We start from the raw sequence: 22,361 nt of genomic DNA, 5'->3' as shown, positions 1-22,361 counted from the left end.
ATCTGGAGAGAAAGGGGAGAAAGAGGTCAAAGCATAGGGTAGGGCAATGTGAGCAGGACCAGCAGTCTCGTTTGACTCAACAAACGAGGATCGGATGTCGTCGACCTTCTTTTCAAAATGGTTGACGAAGTCATCCGGAGAGAGGGGGGGAGAGGGGGAGGAGGATTCAGGAGGGAGGAGAAGGTGGCAAAGAGCTTCCTAGGGTTAGAGGCAGATGCTTGGAAGTTAGAGTGGTAGAAAGTGGCTTTAGCAGCAGAAACAGAGGAGGAAAATGTAGAGAGGAGGGAGTGAAAAGATGCCAGGTCTGCAGGGAGGCTAGTTTTCCTCCATTTCCGCTCGGCTGCCCAGAAGCCCTGTTCTGTGAGCTCGCAATGAGTCGTCAAGCCATGGAGCAGGAGGGGAGGACCGAGCCGGTCGGGAGGATAGGGGACATAAAGAGTCAAAGGATGCAGAAAGGGAGGAGAGGAGGGTTGAGGAGGCAGAATCAGGAGATTGGTTGGAGAAGGCTTGAGCAGAGGGAAGAAATGATAGGGTGGAAGAGGAGAGAGTAGCAGGAGAGAGAGAGCGAAGGTTGCGACGGCGCAATACCATCTGAGTAGGGGCAGAGTGAGCAGTTTTGGAGGAGAGTGAGAGGGAAAAGGATACAAGGTAGTGATCGGAGACTTGGAGGGGAGTTGCAGTGAGATTAGTAGAAGAACAGCATCTAGTAAAGATGAGGTCAAGCGTATTGCCTGCCTTGTGAGTAGGGGGGGACGGTGAGAGGGTGAGGTCAAAAGAGGAGAGGAGTGGAAAGAAGGAGGCAGAGAGAAATGAGTCAAAGGTAGACGTAGGGAGGTTAAAGTCACCCAGAACTGTGAGGGGTGAGCCATCCTCAGGAAAGGAACTTATCAAGGTGTCAAACTCATTGATGAACTCTCCAAGGGAACCTGGAGGGCGATAAATGGTAAGGATGTTAAGCTTGAATGGGCTAGTGATTGTGACAGCATGGAATTCAAATGAGGAGATAGACAGATGGGTCAGGGGAGAAAGAGAGAATGTCCACTTGGGAGAGATGAGGATTCCAGTGCCACCACCCCGCTGACCAGATGCTCTCGGGGTGTGCGAGAACACGTGGTCAGACGAGGAGAGAGCAGTAGGAGTAGCAGTGTTTTCTGTGGTAATCCATGTTTCCGTCAGCGCCAAGAAGTCGAGGGACTGGAGGGTAGCATAGGCTGAGATGAACTCTGCCTTGTTGGCCGCAGACCGGCAGTTCCAGAGGCTGCCGGAGACCTGCAACTCCACGTGGGTCGTGCGCGCTGGGACCACCAGGTTAGAGTGGCAGCGGCCACGCGGTGTGAAGCGTTTGTATGGCCTGTGCAGAGAGGAGAGAACAGGGATAGACCGACACATAGTTGATAGGCTACAGGAGAGGCTATGCTAACGCAAAGGAGATTGGCATGAAAAATTAACTAAACAACTGGGGAAGCGAGAGAGCAGGGCCTCTCTCACTAACAATTCACTGAAACACTAAAATGCTAAAATATAACTTTTCTAGCTACCACTAGAAATTTAAATTGATGTAAACTACAGTGGTTCAATGTTTCCAAGAATAGGCTCAAACTTAGTTTATTCCGCTAGATAACTTTGTACAGTATTCTTCCGTGAAAACCCACCTAGTGCACCGTGTCCTATGACGCCATAGCTGACTAGCTAACTAGCATGCTAGCATCCTATAAACACACGGTTAGCACCAATACTTGGTAACAACAAGCTACCAATGGATCATTCGTGTCCGTGTCTAGTTCATAACGCAGAAGTAATTAAACGTTGACTAGCTAACACAAAGTCAGTCCTGCTAGCTACACAAGTGGCCTACACATCTCGAATGTTCAGAAAGTTAAGCTTACGTTGCAAAAATCTTATTGACTAAAAATGATACAGCTAGCTGGTAGGGTTAGCTAGCTAGCAGTGGGCGTGTTGTAGACTGTTAGAAAATGTAGCTGGCTAGCTAACCTCGATAGTTACTCTGTACTACGCCTTTATCTTGATACAAAGACAACTATGTAGCTAAAATCATAACAGCAATGCCAACTGTTTATGTTTGTGTGCATGTCTGGCACTATTATATGTATGTGTGTGTTCTTGTATGTGTTTATTTGAATGAGAGTGTGTGTATATGCATGTGTACAAACACCTGCACGGCATCAGCCTCAGGCGAACCGGCATTAGTTGTAAAAACCCTGCCACTTAGTGTCATTCAAATGTACTTTTTATTATGTATTATTTTGTATTACTTTTTTTATTAACTTTTTTTACTTTTATCTTTGACCATCATTCTATCTCACACACAGCAACTCCACTCCTGTCACGACTTCCGCCAAAGTCGGCTCCTCTCCTTGTTCGGGCGGCGATCGACGTCACCGGCATTCTAGCCATCGCCGCTCCATTTTTCATATATCCATTTGTCTTGTCTTGTTTCCATACACACCTGGTTTTCATTTCCCCAATTAAGCTACTTGTATTTAACCCTCTGTTTCCCATCATGTTTTGTGTGTAATTGTTTCATGCTGCTGTGGTGTCTTTTTACGCGCTTTACTTTTGTTATGTTCCGTGTTTTTGAGCGCATTTGATTTATGTTGTGCTCTCGTTTTGGAACTTTAATAAAGTGCGCCTGTTTACATCACGCTACTCTCTTGCACCTGACTTCGCCTCTTTTACACACGCTGACAGAATTACACACCTTCAATGGAGTCAGCAGGAGCAGGTACCCCGGTTAGAGGAGTCGAGGAGCGCGTCCAGGAACATTCGGCCATGTTACAACATCTTGGTGCCATGATGGATCGCATTGTCCAGACCATGGACCACTGGGAGAGACAGGAAGCCTCGACCAGCACAACCGGGGTTGTCTCCATCCGTTCCATCCGGAGAGAGTTCCAGTGGGATGCGTCTCTCCCTTCCCAGGGAGTATGATGGAACGGCAGCACAGTGCCAGAGATTTTTGTTACAACTGGACCTCTACCTGGCCACTGTGCACCCAGCTCCCTCAGGAGGGGAGAGAGTGGCCGCCCTCGTCTCCTGTCTCACAGGAAGAGCGCTGGAGTGGGCAAACGCTGTGTGGAGAGAAGGAGACACGGCGCCAGACCACTTCGAGGAGTTCACCCGTCGCTTCAGGGCCGTCTTCGACCATCCACCTGAGGGCAGGGCGGCGGGGGAGAGGCTCTTCCATTTGAGACGGGACGAGGAGCGCCCAGGACTTCGCCCTGGAATTCCGGACCTTGGCCGCCGGAGCAGGCTGGAACGACAGGGCCCTCATCGACCACTATCGATGTAGCCTACGAGAGGACGTCCGACGTGAGCTGGCCTGCAGGGATGCCACCATTTCCTTCGACCAACTGGTGGATTTGTCCATCCGGTTGGATAACCTGCTGGTCACCCGCGGACATCCAGAGGGGGCTCTGTCGGTTCCATCGTCCAGCACCCCCACTCCGGTGCCCATGGAGTTAGGAGGGGCTGCTCATAGGGAGACTGGAGGAGGAGCCATCACGTGTGCCAACTGTGGCCGCAGAGGACACACTGCCGGTCGGTGCCATGTTGGTTCCTCTGGGAGTCGAGGCAAAAGGCAGGGCACTCTGGCGTCAGCCCAGGTGAGTTTGCACCACACTCATCCAGAGTCCTCTGTTGATCAACTTTTTGTGCCTGTTTGTTTCCCTGAGTTTTCCCCACATTCCCAGCATAAGGCCCTCATCGATTCAGGCGCAGCTGGGAATTTTATTGACAGAGCATTAGCCATTAGGTTAGGGATCCCTATTTTTCCTATAGTTAGACCCTTCCTGGTACACGCTCTAGATAGTCGACCATTAGGGTCCGGGCTATCAAGGAGGCCACCATCTCCTTGGCCATGGTTATGCAGGGGAATCATGAGGAGAGAATCAGTCTCTTTCTCATTGACTCTCCTGTGTTTCCTGTGATACTAGGCCTTCCTTGGTTGGCTCTGCATAACCCCACTATTTCCTGGCAACAAGAGGGCTCTCACGAGGTGGTCGCGAGAGTGCTCAGGGAGGTGTGTAGGGGTTTCCGTTGGTGCTACCACGGTGGAAAGTCCAGACCAGGTCTCCACCGTGCACATCCCCCCAGAATATGCCGATTTGGCTCTCGCCTTCTGTAAAAAGAAGGCGACTAAATTACCACCTCATCGACGGGGGGATTGTGCGATAAATCTCCTGGCAGACGCTGCGCTTCCAGGAGTCACGTGTATCCCCTGTAGCAAGCGGAGACGGTGGCTATGGATACATATGTCTCTGAATCCCTACGTCAGAGGTACATTCGGCCCTCTACTTCTCCCGCCTCTTCGAGTTTTGTTTTTGTGAAGAAGAAGGATGGAGGTTTACGCCCTTGCATTGACTATAGAGGTCTCAATCAAATCACAGTGAAGTACAGTTACCCGCTACCTCTTATCGCCACGGCGATTGAGTCAATGCATGGGGTGCGCTTCTTCACGAAACTGGATCTCAGGAGTGCGTATAACCTGGTGCGTATCCGGGAGGGAGACGAGTGGAAGACAGCGTTCAGCACCACCACAGGGCATTATGAGTACCTCGTCATGCCGTATGGGTTGATGAATGCTCCATCAGTTTTCCAATCCTTTGTAGACGAGATTTTCAGGGATCTGCACGGGCAGGGTGTAGTGGTGTATATCGATGACATTCTGATTTACTCCGCTACACGCGCCGAGCATGTGTCCTTGGTGCGCAAGGTACTTGGACGATTGTTGGAGCATGACCTGTACGTCAAGGCTGAGAAATGCCTGTTCTTTCAGCAGGCCGTCTCCTTCCTAGGGTATCGCAGTTCCACATCAGGGGTGGAGATGGAGAGTGACCGCATTGCAGCCGTGCGTAATTGGCCGACTCCCACCACGGTAAAAGAGGTGCAGCGATTTTTAGGGTTTGCCAATTACTACCGGAGATTTATCTGGGGTTTTGGCCAGGTTGCTGCGCCCATTACCTCACTGCTGAAGGGGGGTCCTGTAAGGTTGCGGTGGTCGGCTGAGGCGGACAGGTCTTCTGGGCAACTTAGAGCTTTGTTTACTTCGGCTCCAGTGCTGGCCCATCCGGATCCCTCTTTGGCATTCATAGTGGAGGTGGACGCGTCCGAGGCTGGGATAGGAGCTGTGCTCACACAGCGCTCGGGCACGCCACCGAAACTCCACCCCTGTGCTTTCTTCTCGAAGAAGCTCAGCCCAGCGGAGCGTAACTATGATGTGGGGCACCGGGAGTTGTTGGCTGTGGTTAAAGCGTTGAAAGCGTGGAGACATTGGCTTGAGGGGGCTAAACACCCTTTTCTCATCTGGACTGACCACCGCAACCTGGAGTACATCCGGGAAGCGATGAGACTGAATCCTCGTCAGGCAAGGTGGGCCATGGTCTTTACCCGTTTTGTGTTTACCCTATCCTACAGCCTAGGTTGCCAGAATAAGAAGGCAGACGCACTGTCCCGGCTGTATGACACAGAGGAGTGGCCCATGGATCAGACTCCCATACTCCCGGCCTCCTGCCTGGTAGCGCGGTCGTGTGGGATCTGGATGCGGACATTGAGCAGGTGTTGGGTACAGAGCCTGCTCCCCTCCAGTGTCCCGTTGGGCATGTGTACGTTCCGTCTGCTGTCCGTGACCAGTTGATCTCTTGGGCCCACACGTCTCCCTCCTTTGGTCATCCGGGGATCGGTCAGACGGTGCACTGTCTGACTGGGAAGTACTGGTGGCCCACTTTGGCTAAGGACGTGAGGTTTTATGTCTCCTCCTGCTCGGTGTGTGCCCAGTGTAAGCCTCCAAGACACCTGCTCAGAGGTAAGTTACATCCCTTACCCGTTCCACAACGACCTTGGTCACATTTATGTTGTGCTCTCCTTTTGGAACTTTAATAAAGTGCGCCTGTTTACATCACGCTACTCTCCTGCACCTGACTTTGCCTCTTTTACACACGCTGACAACTCCCACTTGTCTCCAATTCCACATACCAACGCTCAGCTTCCCTCAGCCCATCCCATCTATCTCTGCTGGCCACCCACTTCGGGTTTCTATGCAACACATATCTTTCAACTATGCTGTGATGTTTAACGTACAATTTCAATCTATCTAATCGAATAGAATCCACAGATTGCAAGTTGAAGATAAATACTTTTACTAAGTGTATTAGTATATTAGTAATTGACTGACCCGGTCTCTCCAGATCTCCTAACAGTACTATTTCTAGGGTCAATTTTAGATCAGTGCTATGCATTTTCAGCCATTCCTGAACCTGAGACCAGAAACAGGCTACCTGAGGGCAATACCAAAATAAATGGTCTATTGATTCTGTATCCTCACAACAAAATCTGCAGAGCTTTGATGATTTTATGCCCCAAATATTCATTTTGTTGGTGGCAAGAATTCTATATAATAATTTTAGCTGAAAAGCACGAAGTCTTGAATCTTGCGTTGTTTTATATATCAACTCATACACCCTGTACCATGGAATCGGTACATCAAAAATCTCTTTCCAACTATTTTGCAATCTGTTTGGCACAGTTGTCAACATCCTGGTCCTCAAAGGAAACTGGTATACTTTCCTATTTCTACTATTTTTATTCCTCCGCCAGTTTTGATCCTTTATACTGGGCAGACAGACCAGTTCCCTACCTCCCTACCTCCTCCCGCTGCCACCTGCCTCCTCCATTTTTGGGGTAACGCTGTAATCAATTGGTTGTACTCTTGGAATGAGCAGACCTTTCCGTACAATTCTGATAACTCCATGAAGGACATAGCTCTACCATTCCAATTTACAATATAATTTAAGAACAAAATACCCTTTTCAAACATCTTTTCCATAAATACAGATATTTTATCAACCAACACATTTGAGTTCAGCCATAATATTTGTTGTAATATTTGTTCTATCTTTTCAGGGGGATGAAGTTGACATTGTAGCCAGCTCTACAATGCTTGTTTGAAAAAGATAAATACTTTGAAAAAAGTATCATTTTCAATTAATCGAATGAGACATGGCAATATGCACAAAGGCAAAAAGGCCATTTTTAAACAATGGATGAGCTTTTCTTAGTAATCTACTTGAGAACCATTTAGGGTTCAAATAAAACTTTTGAATGAGTGAAGCTTTTAGAGAGAGTTTTAGTGCTTTTATATTTAATAATCTCAACCCATCAAATTCATATTCATTATATCAATAGGCACGTTTTATTTTGTCTGGTTTAGCGTCCCAGATAAAGCGAAATATTTTTTGCTCATATGATTTGAAAAACGAATCATCAGGATTAGGCAGCGCCATAAGTAAGTGAGATTTGACTAAGGAGTTAAATCAGGGCAATTTTTCCATAAATAGACAGGTATTTACCTCTCCATGGTTGCAGGATCTTGTCAATTTTTACAAGTTTTCTATTGAAATTCATTGTGGAGAGCTTATTTATATCTTTTGTGATATGAATACCGAGTATGTCTACTTCACCATCAGCAGGGTAATGTAAATGTTGTATTTTTTAAGGATCCAACACGTAATATTGTACACTTATCATAATTAGGTTTTAGTCCAGAGAGTACAGAAAAGTTATCTAGATCTTCAATGAGACATTGCAGGGATCTAGCTTGCGGACTTAATATAAAACTTGAGTCATCGGCATACATGGACACCTTTGTTTTTAAGCCTTGGATTTCTAATCCTCTAATGTTGTTATTGGATCTGATTTTAATAGCTAGCATTTTGATGGCATTAACGAATAGATATGGTAACAGTGGACACCCTTGTTTAACTCCTCTTGACAATTCAAAACTCTCTGAGAAGTATCCGTTATTTACCATGGCCTTATTTCTATTACAGCATATTGGATGACTGCCATTCATATTTCATTCACCCTGCTCGATAGGTTTAGGCTACGACATGATACTCAAATTTCCCTATACCCTTCATGAAGTTGCTACAACCTAGGCTACGAATTAAAGTTTACAACGTAGGTGCACAGGTTGAGAGGAAAGTTTTAGTAATCAAGGTGACAGACAGTGATACATTCAACACCACCTTGCACACTCTTGCCTGCATCTAGCTGATCTAGGGTGTAATCATTAGTCCAAACCGTTGCAAACAAGAGTTTCTATTGGACAAATTCAGGTATGTTTAATTTGCTACTGTTTAAGAAATGTTTTTCACCATAATCGGCACAATGAATGCACCCCTGATCACCCACACACAGTTCACTTTCATAGCAGCCACATACAAACAGCTTGATCACTTTGCTCATTGTATAATTCATTCTTGCATCTACACGGTATCAGGAATCAAGGTAAGACCCAGATACAGACACATCAAATTGACAATGGTTTAATATTCCAACAGGGGCAGGCAATAGACAGGACAAGGCAGGCAGCGGTCAGTAAACCAGAGGTGGGGCAATGGTATCGGACGGCAGGCAGGCTCAGGATCAGGCAGAGGGATCAGGCAGGCGGGCACAGAGTCAGGACAGGCAAGGGTCAAAACCAGGAGGGCAAAAAAAAGAGAGACTGGGAAAAGCAGGAGCTGAGAACAAAAACGCTGGTTGACTTGACAAATAAGACGTACTGGCAACGGACAAACAGAGAACACAGGTATAAATACACAGGGGATAATGGGGAAGATGGGCGACTCTTGGAGGGGGGTGGAGACAATCACAAGGACAGGTGAAACAGATCAGGGTGTTACACACAGCCTGCCATCATTCACTTTGAACTGGACTGTGTGTTTACAGGCAGTTGCAACAGCATAACTTTAGATCATTAGAAAGCATTTGCCGAAAGCCACAAAATACATCTGAATGGATTTCTGCAAATATGTAAATACTTACATATGTAAATATGTTAATACTTACATTTGGGAACTTTACAGACCTATTGATCAAACAACCATGTTTTTTTATTGGTTCAATGTTTGAAACATGGTGTCCTAGTAGTAGCCTAAGCAGAGAGCTCCTGTATTTTCTGGTGGTTTTAACCCACGTATTTGCAGATGGACTGGCTAGCTAGCAAGCTAGCTGGCGCATTGTTTTTGTTTGAATGATGCATCTGGACACTGTACCAGCTTTTTTGCTTAAACTGGCTGCTAGTTCCTGATCTTTTGAAACCATCAATTGAGGAGTAACCTAAAGCTTGAGAGGAATGGGAGATGCAGTAGAGGAATGCAGTGCTGAGGCAGAGGGCTCATAGTGAGGATGACTGGCTAATACTCTGAACTGTATGTGGTGAGCTTTCCTGGCGCCCAGAGCTGCTGATGCATCACCCAAGTGGGTGCTACACATTGTGAAGGAGGAGAAGCCCAGTAGTTACATGACTCACGCTGGTTCCCAGAGTAGCCCTCTACATGATCGTCACTAGACTCTTCATCAATCATCTCCCTGACCACCTTCCTCTGATAAAGCCATGAACTGCCCCGCTTCATCTTTGGAGGATGCACTCAAAGACTTGTCCTCAATTGATTGACCTATCTATAGTCATAATGATGTATTACTTGTTTGTTTTTTGCTTTTGAAGCGCTTTGAGAGTCTTGTGAAAAGCGCTATAGAAATGTAATAAGTTATTATTATTATTATTATTATTAACCATGAAAAGGTAGGCTATCTCTCCCTTAGTTGTCTTTGAACATCAACAAGATCAACAACTAATGTTGGCCAGAGGGAGATGAGCTAAAATCTAATGAGGGAACAGTAGATAAACCCTCTCAAACTTTTTCGTCTAGTTGCCATCAAAATTGTACTGATAAACGATGGGGAATAGTAGCCTGCCCGCCTTTCTGCAGCTTGCCTGCTAATGGATGCTTTTCCTAACCCACATTTTGACAACTGAATGTAAACTTGCCTGCCTGCCTGCCTACCTATTTGATTGATGCCAAATTCATTTGATTGACAAGTAAGAGATATGCTGTGAACGTCATTCAAGTTCAGCATAACTAGCTAGCAAAGTGATTCACATTTCTTACTAGCTAACCAAATGACACCTGCCTGTCTAGCTGTAGTCACAGAAAAACAATATGGGTGGGAAAAGTCGTCCACTCAACCTCTCGTACAATGACAACATCCTCCCATCAGCTAGCTAGCTAACGTTAGGCTCAGTGATTTTGTCTTGCTAAATAAATAGCTACATAAATAGATAAGCTAGCCTATTAGCCACGTTATGACTTTGATAATAGCCCTTGCTAGTTTGGTTGTATTGACATTCCCAGTCTTGGTTACATTCGTCTGTTTTATTCCAAAATATTGAGTCAAAACTGAAACAGTGCATCCCGAATGGCTGGAGGAAGCAAATGTATCAGGCCAGCTGTGATTTACAACCTGATAGCAATATTTGTTGGACTACCAATAAATATATTGGTGAATTATATGAGTCATGCATTGAACTGCATCCATCTATTCTGTCAACAATGTCATCCTTCCAAATAGAACCTATTTTTAAAGCCTCTCAGGAAGTTGGTTTTGTAGCATAAACTGAGAATTTGATAGTTTTTACTGATATTATGAAATTGTCTGTTTATTTCTGTCACGGGCTGGCTCGAGGAACAACAGGAGAGGTAGAGTCAGGCGCAGGAGACAGAGAGAGTTCGTGACCACACTTCTTTATTTGAAGCACTGTACGTGGTCGACAAGGTATAGGGGCGCAGCCCTGAACGATTCTGCGGTGGTGTACACAAAATAAAAGAAACCACTGGCAGAAGGAAAAACTAAATACACGTTCTTACGAACACACAAAACCCGGACAAGCAACACAATCACGTACAACCACATACATCCTACGCTAACCTAAATAACCCCCCCCTTACTAATGACTAACCCAAAACAGGTGTGTGCCTACCTAGACCTAACCAAACGAAAGTGAAACAAAAAGGGATCGATGGTAGCTAGTAGGCCGGCGACGACGACCGCCGAGCTCCGCCCGGCCGAGGAGGGGCGCCACCATCCGTCACTGTCGTGACAATTTCATGTCTGCAAAGTAGTTAAAACGCTGTCAGTTCCACTTTAAATGGACGATAGGTAGCCTAGTGGTTAGAGCATTGGGCTAGTAACCGAAAGGTTGCAAAATCAAATCCCCGAGCTGACAAGGTAAAAATCTGTCGTTCTGCCTCTGAACAAGGCAGTTAACCCACTGTTCCCAGGCCGTCATTGAAAATAACAATTTGTTCTTAACTGACTTGCCTGGTAAAATAAAAAAAAATATTATAATAAACCACAAGTGTTGCTCGGTTTGTGAATTCTCCAAACAGTGTTTGCACTTGGAAAATTAGAATAGTATGAATGCATATTATAATTTTCTGTAACCAAACATTCTAAATTAATGGGGGAATATGTTGTAATTACAGTAACTCCACTGATAAACATTGCCAAACAACTGACACAATGAAGCAAATAGTGTGCACGAATTGCCGGGAGTCAGTGGCAGTAGTAGAGAGAGATGTACAGCGTGTCTTTGCCACACATCCCTCCCCTTATTTGTAGTCTCTGGATTTGAAATTAAGCTCAAGACACATTCGTTCCACATAAGCAGCAACCTCATAAACATCGTCAGGACGTAACAGTCGTCCCTTCAACTGAAATCATTACGGTTCAGTATTTCAACCCACCCCCCTTAAACGCACACAGTACCCAAACTAATGGCAGAATGGCACATTCCAAATGAGCACTGGGTACATGATACATACTGTATTGACCAACATGTTATGTCCATTTGTTAAATGTAGATTGGCGGAGCAAATAAAGGAAAATCCAGTGGAGGCTCCTAAGAGCAGGAAGGGGAGGACCATCCTCCTCAGTGCGTATGTAAATTGTTAAACATTAAAAAAGTTATAATTTTTAGATAAAACTATACTAAATATATTCACGTTACCAAATAATTTATTAAAACACTGTTTCGCAATGAAGGTCTACAGTAGCCTTAGCAGCACTCTTTGGGGTAGCACCATGGTGTAGCCAGAGGACCGCTAGTTTCCGTCCTCCTCTGGGTACATTGAGTTCAATACAAAACCTAGGAAGCTCATGGTTCTCACCCCCTTCCATAGACTTACACAGTAATTATGACGACTTCCGGAGGACGTCCTCCAACCTATCAGAGCTCTTACAGCATGAACTGACATGTTGTCCACCCAATCAAAGGATCAGAGAATGAATAAAGTACTGAAAGCATAAGTTACAGCTAGCTAGCAGTGCAGTGTATAAAATGTGGTGAGTAATTGACTCAAAGAGAGAGAAAGACAATAGTTGAACAAATTCATTTCTTAAATTAAAGACAATGAAGAGAGAGCTAGCTATATTTTGTTGTATTTTTTTTAACTTTCACTTACATAGCTAGCTAATGCAGTTCAAACAACCAGCTCAACCAGAAAGGTATGCTATGTTAGCTAGCTGGCTAAGGCTATCCAACACTAGAACTCTTCCAAGTCAAAGTAAGCTTTCGGTTTTATTAATTTATTGCCACCGATGCCCGCCGCTGTAATCTGCTTGCTGTACACTGTACTGCACGATTGTAGTGGGTTTACTAACGTGTTAGTTCTAGTAGCTATGTTGACTATGACGTTAGCTAATATGGAGACAGTGATGTAGGCTGTGTGTAGCGGTTATGGTATGAAGGTTTGGCTTGGAAAGATTTTTTTCACCTGGTCACTTCCAGCTGTTGTGTTGTGCACTGAAGTCCTCAAGTGAAGGGAGAAGGTGAGAGGAGGAGAGCATGTAGATGCGAGAATGAATTATACAACAAGTAAAGTGATCATGCTGTTTGCATGAGGCTGCTATGAAAGAGAACTGTGTGTGCGGGTGATCAGGGGTGTATTCATTCTGTCGATTATGTTGAAAAACTTTTCTTAAACGGAAGCAAATGAAACATGGATAAACATACCTGAATTTCTCCAATAGAAACTAGCTAACTAGCTAGTTGTTGTCTTGTCCAGCTAACAATAACAGTGCTTGCTAACATTAAGTTAGCTAGTGTTTAGCTACATTGAAAGGAACTAACATTCTTCAAAGTCTGTTGACACAAGTGGCTAGCTAGCTAGATAACGTTAACATGCTGGATGTTTCTCATGTAATACCCTTGCGGTATGGATACCTTGAGAACAAGGTTCAGGGAAGATAAGACCATCGAGCCCAGCTAACATTAGCTAACATTAGCTAGCATGGAAAACTTACTTTCTATCTCCTGTGTTGATGTTTTTGTCTTGTTCACAACACTTTTTTTCTTTCATGGCAGTCTCTCATGTCTGCACACTGACCTTCTCGACATGTTCTTTGCGCACTGTCACTTGACGCCAGTCTCAACAAACCCCTCTGAGCGTATTGTGCAGACGGGTAGATGTTGACATGATGCCTTAATTTCTGTGATAAATAAATAATTTCACTGATCCAACAGTGAAACCCTTGCAAGGTTACATGATGGAATAAGAGTTTGTCAAATCAAATCAAATCAAATGTATTTATATAGCCCTTCGTACATCAGCTGATATCTCAAAGTGCTGTACAGAAACCCAGCCTAAAACCCCAAACAGCAAGCAATGCATGTGAAAGAAGTACGGTGGCTAGGAAAAACTCCCTAGGAAAAACTCCCTAGAAAGGCCAAAAACCTAGGAAGAAACCTAGAGAGGAACCAGGCTATGAGGGGTGGCCAGTCCTCTTCTGGCTGTGCAGGGTGGATATTATAACAGAACATGGTCAAGATGTTAAAATGTTCATAAATGACCAGCATGGTCAAATAATAATAATCATAGTAGTTGTCGAGGGTGCAACAAGCACGTCCGGTGAACAGGTCAGGGTTCCATAGCCGCAGGCAGAACAGTTGAAACTGGAGCAGCAGCACGGCCAGGTGGACTGGGGACAGCAAGGAGTCATCATACCAGGTAGTCCTGAGGCATGGTCCTAGGGCTCAGGTCCTCCGAGAGAAAGACAGAAAGAGAGAAAGAGAGAATTAGAGAGAGCATATTTCAATTCACACAGGACACCGGATAAGACAAGAGAAATACTCCAGATGTAACAGACTGACCCTAGCCCCCCGACACATAAACTACTGCAGCATAAATACTGGAGGCTGAGACAGGAGGGATCAGAAGACACTGTGGCCCCATCCGATGATACCCCCGGACAGGGCCAAACAGGCAGGATATAACCCCACCCACTTTGCCAAAGCACAGCCCACACACCACTAGAGGGATGTCTCCAACCACCAACTTACCGTCCTAAGACAAGGCCGAGTATAGCCCACAACGATCTCCGCCATGGCACAACCCAAGGGGGGGCGCCAACCCAGACAGGAAGACCACGTCAGTGACTCAACCCACTCAAGTGACGCACCCCTCCCATGGACGGCATGGAAGAACACCAGTAAGCCAGTGACTCAGCCCCTGTAAAAGGGTTAGAGGCAGAGAATCCCAGTGGAAAGAGGGGAACCGGCAAGGTAGAGACAGCAAGGGCGGTTCGTTGCTCCAGCCTTTCCGTTCACCTTCACACTCCTGGGCCAGACTATACTTAATCATAGGACCTACTGAAGAGATAAGTCTTCAGTAAAGACTTAAAGGTTGAGACTGAGTCTGCGTCTCTCACATTGGTAGGCAGGCCATTCCATAAAAATGGAGCTCTATAGGAGAAAGCCCTACCTCCAGCCGTTTGCTTAGAAATTCTAGGGACAATTAGGAGGCCTGCGTCTTGTGACCGTAGCGTACGTGTAGGTATGTACGGCAGGACCAAATCGGAAAGATAGGTAGGAGCAAGCCCATGTAATGCTTTGTAGGTTAGCAGTAAAACCTTGAAATCAGCCCTTGCCTTAACAGGAAGCCAGTGTAGGGAGGCTAGCACTGGAGTAATATGATCACATTTTTTGGTTTGGTATTTAGCACTAACTGAAGTTTGTTTAGTGCTTTATCCGGGTAGCCGGAAAGTAGAGCATTGCAGTAGTCCAGCCTAGAAGCATGGATTAATTTTCCTGCGTCATTTTTGGACAGAAAGTTTCTGATTTTTGCAATGTTACGTAGATGGAAAAAAGCTGTCCTTGAAACAGTCTTGATATGTTCTTCAAAAGAGAGATCAGGGTCCAGAGTAACGCCGAGGTCCTTCACAGTTTTATTTGAGACGACTGTACAACCATCCAGATTAATTGTCAGATTCAACAGAAGATCTCTTTGTTTCTTGGGACCTAGAACAAGCATCTCTGTTTTGTCCGAGTTTAAAAGTAGAAAATTTGCAGCCATCCACTTCTTTATGTCTGAAACACAGGCTTCTAGCGAGGGCAATTTTGGGGCTTCACCATGTTTCATTGAAATGTACAGCTGTGTGTCGTCCGCATAGCAGTGAAATTTAACATTATGTTTTCGAATGACATCCCCAAGAGGTAAAATATATAGTGAAAACAATAGTGGTCCTAAAACGGAACCTTGAGGAACACCGAAATTTACAATTGATTTGTCAGAGGACAAACCATTCACAGAGACAAACTGATATCTTTCCGACAGATAAGATCTAAACCAGGCCAGAACTTGTCCATGTAGACCAATTTGGGTTTCCAATCTCTCCAAAAGAATGTGGTGATCGATGGCATCAAAAGCGGCACTAAGATCTAGGAGCACGAGGACAGATGCAGAGCCTCGGTCTGACGTCATTAAAAGGTCATTTACCACCTTCACAAGTGCAGTCTCAGTGCTTGTCCTATGAACATTTTAAGTGCATTTATAAACTATTATTTAACCAAGATTAATAGGCTTACAATTTGTCAAGTATGAATGACTATCTCACAATTTTAACCATAACTGTTTATTAATGTGTCTAATAATGTTTAATGTATGGTTAAGTAAATGCATGGTTAATTTATTTAACAATTTAAAGTATTTTTTGATGTCAACCATTTGCGAACTCGTTCATGCCATCGGGCCTGGGCATCAGACTCCAGAGCCCTTTATTGCAGAATTGTGTCATTGAGGTGGTCGGTTTTATTAAATTAACTAACACTTTTCACATGGCTGAAATATGGTGCGTTGGGATATGGTTGGGAAGCTATCGGAAACTTTAACATTTTTAACAAGCATGGTAACAAGCATTTGTTGTCACACCTCTGTAATTAGACTGCAGTTACCTCCAGTTACATGTTGTTATTACAGTGTAACTATGTATTATTACAATGAATTACAACACTTGATACAGGGTCATTCCATATGGAATTACACTGTAATAAGGTCCCTTAACCTCTATGGGCTAGGTGGGACGCAAGCGTCCCACCCGTGGTGCACTCCATCAACAGCAGGTGCATTTCAAGAGCGGCAAATTTGAATCCAAATAAATGTCAAAATTCAAATTTTTCAAACATACAACTATTTTACACCCTTTGAAAGATAAACATCTCCTTAATCTAACCACGTTTTACGATTTCAAAAAGGTTTTACGGCGAAAGCATAAATTTAGAGTATGTTAGGACAGTACATTTACAAGAGTTGTGTGTAATGTTTTGTCAATTCAAAGACAGGGTCACCAAAACCATAAAACCAGCTAAAATGATGCACTAACCTTTTACAATCTCCATCAGATGACACTCCTAGGACATTATGTTAGACAATGCATGCATTTTTAGTTCTATCAAGTTCATATTTATATCCAAAAACAGCGTTTTACTATGGCATTGATGTTGAGGAAATCGTTTCCCTCCAATAACCGGCAGTCAAGTCAGCACCACAAATTAAATAATTAAAATTAGAAAACATTGGTAAAATATTATATTGTCATTTAAAGAATTATAGATTTACATCTCTTGAACGCAATCAACTTGCCAGATTTAAAAATAACCTTACTGGGAAATCACACTTTGCAATAATCTGTGCACTGCGCCCAGAAAAATACGCGTTGCGATACAGACTAGGCGTCATGTTGGGGAGATCTAAAATCGAAAATACTATGTAAATAATCCATTACCTTTGATTCTCTTCATCAGATGTCACTTCCAGGTATCACAGGTCCATAACGAATGTAGTTTTGTTCAAAAAAGCTCATCATTTATGTCCAAAAATCTCCGTCTTGTTAGCACATGATCTAAGCCAGCCGGACTTCACTTCATGAACGAGGGGAAAAAATATATTTACGTTCGTTCAAACATGTCAAACGTTGTATAGCATAAATCATTAGGGCCTTTTTTAACCAGAACATGAATAATATTCAAGGTGGACGAATGCATTCTCTTTTATAACGTATTGGAACGAGGGTACCCAACATGAACTCGCGCGCCAGGTGTCTAATGGGCCATCATCGTTCCATGGCTCTTGTTCGGTCAGATCTCCCTCCAGAAGACTCAAAACACTTTGTAAAGGCTGGTGACATCTAGTGGAAGCAATAGGAAGTGCCAAAATATTCCTCAGCCCCTGTGTTTTTCAATGGCATAGGTTTAAAGGTAATACAACACATCAGGTATCCACTTCCTGTCAGAAAATGTCTCAGGGTTTTGCCTGCCAAATGAGTTCTGTTATACTCACAGACACCATTCAAACAGTTTTAGAAACTTTAGAGTGTTTTCTATCCATATATAATAAGTATATGCATATTCTAGTTACTGGGTAGGAGTGGTAACCAGATTAAATCGGGTATGTTTTTTATCCAGCCGTGTCAATACTGCCCCCTAGCCCTAACAGGTTAAAATGAAACATTATTGAGAAAATCTTTGTATGGGACTGCAGCTCTTGAAAGAACACTAGCACATTAACTTGCTGAAGGAGTTTCCTGAGAATTCCTTCATGATTGCTGATTGTGTTTGTGGTTGCTTTCTAGGGGGACTATGTCTGGTTGGACCTTAAGACGGGCCGGGAGTTCGATGTCCCGGTGGGAGCCGTGCTCAAGCTCTGTGACTCGGGACAGATCCAGGTGCTGGATGACGAGGGGAGGGTAAGTCCACACAAGATGAGATGTTGACGGGACGTTGACACTACTTTGACAAGACGACGAGACATTAACGAGATTTTGACGAACAAGACTTTGGTCCTGTTCAAATGCATCCTTCCTTCCTCCCTTCCTTGAAGTAATCATGACATGACATTATTGGTAAAAGCAATGCCATGGAAAACTTGCCTACACCTATCCATTCATGTTTTATCAGTGATTACTTAATGGAAGGAAGAAGGAAAGGAGGATGCATTCAAACAGGGCCTTAAGCTTACTCTAACAAGCCCACATGGACGCACAGTAGCCTATGACACCATAGTTCCTCAATGGCTGTGACTGTACTGTAACGGTTCTCCCATCAGGAGCACTGGATCTCGCCCCAGAATGCCACCAACATTAAGCCCATGCACCCCACCTCCATCCACGGTGTGGAGGATATGATCCGCCTGGGAGACCTCAACGAGGCTGGCATCCTGCGGAACTTGCTCATCCGCTACAACGAGCGTGTCATCTATGTGAGTCCCCCCTGTAATACTGGCTGCTCGCTTTGGTACCACTACAAGACCATCATTTTCAGTGGTGTAAAGTACTTATGTAAAAATACTTTAAAGTACTACTTAAGTCGGTTTTTTTTGTATCTGTACTTTAATTTACTATTGATATTTGAAGATGGTCGAATTCACAAATTTATCAAGAGAACATCCATGGTCATCCCTGTTGCCTCTGATCTGGTGGACTCACTAAACACAAATGCTTCATTTGTAAATTGAGTATGCCCATGACTGTGCGTAAAAAAATATATATATATAAAGTCATGACGTCTGGTTTGCCTAATATAAGAAATATGAAATGATTTATGCTTTTACTTTTGATACTTAAGTATATTTAAAACCAAATACTTTTAGACTTTTACTCAAGTAATATTTTACTGGGTGACTTTTAAATTTACTTGAGTAATTTTCTATCTTTACAATTGTATGACAAATGGATACTTTTTCCACCATTGATAATTTTACAGCGTATGAGTCCTTCAAATTACAAGGAAGTATGGTTTAGAACATATTCTATGAAACATAGTGACCTTGTTTAGTGACATGTAGCTCATGTTGTTGATGGACTGTTATAGGGTTTTCCTTGTCTGTGGGGTTATTTGACTTACTTTCTTGGTTATACTGGCGTGTTAGTTCCCCTGGCCTCCACAACCCCCCAACACCACTGGTTCCTTATCTTCCCTGCCTGGCTGTGGTTCAATAGTTTGAACCAGCTTCTTCTCCTCATATCCTTTCCTCAGTATCACTGCTCTGGCAGGACACATGATGGAAACATGTTCAGTCTGTTGTGATATATGTGGTACTGGTGGTTAAGGAAGCTGTTATAGAGTATTGAGACCTATCCCTTGTATGTCCCCCCCCCCAGTTTGTCCCTCATCAACTTGTGCCTGTTTTGTGCTTTTTCCTTATACCTCTTTCCTCTCCCTCTTCATCCCCCTCCCTATCTCTCTGTATAGACAAATTGTGGGGGAAGGGTGAGTACAAACTACAGAGACAAGCATGCTCTATCCTATTTCTTTTTTTTAAAGCTAAAAAGGAACACGCTATCAAGCTAGCCCATGACATTAATGCTAGCACTTCTACTACTTTCCTTTTCTTCGCTGTCACTGAATGAATGGCTATATATAATCTCTTCTAGGCTGAAGGCTGAGCTCTGCTTCGTGCTTAACCTTTGATCCAGCTTGTTACGTGTGCTTTGACCATCGAAGCGTAAATGTTCAACACACGTGAACCTTTAGAACACAGCACAGCTTTGGCCTGCAGGCTTGGAAGTACAACAAATCATGGGTTATTATGACTGATTATTATGTCTAGATTATGTACATTAAGGGGATTTTCAATCTCAACTTCCAATGATTTTGTAGTTCTACATTTAAATGATCAATCTTCATCAGGATCACAATACATTATCTCAGTGATCACGAGCCTAGTGACTAGCCTAATCACAATCCCAGTGAAAGAAAGTGACAAACTGTGCTATCGCTAGCAACAAATCATGCTATCACTAGCGACAAATCAAGTTATCGCTAAATCCTCAGGGAGAACATGGTTGCCCTCATCTTGGCATGAACCTTGACCATTTCAACTTTTGACTTTGACCTCTGCCTGCAGACTTACACAGGGTCGATTCTGGTGGCGGTAAACCCTTACCAGCTGCTGCCCATCTACACTCCAGACCAGATCCGCCTGTACACCAATAAGAAGATTGGGGAGATGCCACCTCACATCTTTGCCATAGCAGACAACTGCTACTTCAACATGCAGAGGAACAACAAGGACCAGTGCTGCATCATCAGGTTAGTGTGTGTGTGTGTGTGTGTGTGTGTGTGTGTGTGTGTGTGTGTGTGTGTGTGTGTGTGTGTGTGTGTGTGTGTGTGTGTGTGTGTGTGTGTGTGTGTGTGTGTGTGTGTGTGTGTGCGCGTACGTGTGTGCGTGCGTGCGCCCATGCGTGCGTGCAAGAGTGTGTGAGTGTGTGCGCATTTGGGTTTCTCTATTTAAGTGTACATGTGTTTGAGTTTCTGTATTTACATGTGTGTGGTGTGTGTGCGGTGCGTGTCTGTCTGTCTGTCTGTCTGTCTGTCTGTCTGCCTGTCTGTCTGTCTGTCTGTCTGTCTGTCTGTCTGTCTGTCTGTCTGTCTGTCTGTCTGTCTGTCTGTCTGTCTGTCTGTCTGTCTGTCTGTCTGTCTGTCTGTCTGTCTGTCTGTCTGTCTGTCTGTCTGTCTGTCTGTCTGTCTGTGTATGCCTGCTTCTATACATAAAGTATTGCATCTCCTCCTGTGTTCCTCAGTGGTGAGTCTGGGGCAGGTAAGACAGAGAGCACCAAGTTGATCCTGCAGTTCCTGGCAGCCATCAGTGGACAACACTCCTGGATTGAGCAACAGGTCCTGGAGGCCAACCCCATACTGGAAGGTCAGACTCAACATTGAGATGAGACACTAGAATGGGCTATTAATGGCAGCCATCTTGGTCAAATTCCAAACCAGTTTAATTGTACAAATTTCCTGACCAAGATGGCCGTCTTGTAGTTATGTTTCCATGGATGCCAATGTCCATACCAGTATTCTATTGAATTTTGTGAGAGTAACTACAGTATATCCACTCAGCAGCACTGATGAAATGTAATAGCTAGGGGGCTTGCTGTCTGTCGCTGCCTTAGCCAACTTGTCCTCATGTTACTTGGGAAGGCAAATGTGGTGTGTAGAATGCAGAGATACTGTACACTCGCTCCAAGCTACCTCAGGGGCAGGTTTGGGGTTTGTTTCTGATTTGTAGGCTAGAATCACAGAAGCTGTGTAGGAAAAGCTGAACTTGGGATGCATTCTTCAAAGAGTCTTTGAAAGACAGATTCATGACTTGCGTGCTTTCCCTGGAACAAGTACAGGGGTGAAGGAAACACCTTCCAGGCCATGAGTAGTGATCTGACAATTTGGTGTAGAGCTTAAGTCAGGCAGGGCATTCATTCACCTTTCTATGCCAAGCTGGCATTAACACTTGGTTTGACCTGGAAATAACACAACAATTGGGCCTCCTATCCATGTCTAAAGCCTCATTTGCACGTTCTGAAGTTTCCGTCTGTGTACTCTACATGTGGACTGTATTAGCTATGTCTCTCTTAGCTAATGTGACTATCTGACCAGGGTTGGAAACCCTGGTATACTGCATGCCACAATACTCTTCAGGTCTCAGGCAAGGTGATTCATCATGTGAGCATTGTTCACTGAACTGCATCTGTTACACTAAGTCTGGACTTTAATCTTTCATCCATGCAGCGTTCGGGAACGCTAAGACCATCCGGAATGACAACTCCAGTCGTTTTGGGAAATACATCGACATCCACTTTAACAAGAGAGGTGCAATCGAGGGGGCAAAGATAGAACAGTATCTTCTGGAGAAATCCCGAGTCTGCAGACAGGTAAGGTTACAGGTGAGAGTGGCTATAGGGTTTGCAGACAGGTAAGGGTCCAGGGGGGAGGGGCTATAGGGTCTGCAGACAGGTAAGGGTCCAGGGGGGAGGGGCTATAGGGTCTGCAGACAGGTAAGGTTGCAGGTGGGAGGGGCTATAGGGTTTGCAGACAGGTAAGGGTCCAGGGGGGAGGGGCTATAGGGTCTGCAGACAGGTAAGGGTCCAGGGGGGAGGGGCTATAGGGTCTGCAGACAGGTAAGGTTGCAGGTGGGAGGGGCTATAGGGTTTGCAGACAGGTAAGGGTCCAGGGGGAGGGGCTATAGGGTCTGGCGGGCGTGAGGGGCTATAGGGTTTGCAGACAGGTAAGGGTCCAGGGGAGGGGCTATAGGGTCTGCAGAAAGGTAAGGTTCCAGGGGGGAGGGGCTATAGGGTCTGCAGACAGGTAAGGATCCAGGGGGAGGGGTATAGGGTCTGCAGACAGGTAAGGATCCAGGGGGAGGGGCTATAGGGTCTGCAGACAGGTAAGGATCCAG

At 44.7% G+C, this 22,361-nt stretch overlaps 1 protein-coding gene across 4 annotated transcripts in view; it reads left to right on the top strand.

The window, feature by feature from the left end:
- Positions 1-22,361, top strand: part of LOC106603713 (unconventional myosin-VIIa) — an 81,295-nt gene that overhangs the window by 14,669 nt on the left and 44,265 nt on the right. For 2 of the 4 annotated variants that reach the window (XM_014197732.2, XM_045717272.1), the window contains exons 3-8: positions 17,764-17,877; positions 18,237-18,389; positions 19,382-19,399; positions 20,037-20,221; positions 20,713-20,834; positions 21,695-21,837. In XM_014197732.2, the coding sequence (XP_014053207.2) occupies positions 17,764-17,877; positions 18,237-18,389; positions 19,382-19,399; positions 20,037-20,221; positions 20,713-20,834; positions 21,695-21,837 (735 nt within the window). The remainder of the gene's footprint in view (positions 1-17,763; positions 17,878-18,236; positions 18,390-19,381; positions 19,400-20,036; positions 20,222-20,712; positions 20,835-21,694; positions 21,838-22,361) is intronic. The other 2 variants (XM_014197731.2, XM_045717273.1) reach the window with 1 other exon arrangement.

The sequence above is a fragment of the Salmo salar genome, chromosome ssa04 (assembly GCF_905237065.1).
Source record: "Salmo salar chromosome ssa04, Ssal_v3.1, whole genome shotgun sequence".
NCBI lineage: Eukaryota > Metazoa > Chordata > Actinopteri > Salmoniformes > Salmonidae > Salmo > Salmo salar.
The sequence above is the reverse complement of the archived record's forward strand: the minus strand, read 5'-3'. Positions and strand labels throughout refer to the sequence as shown.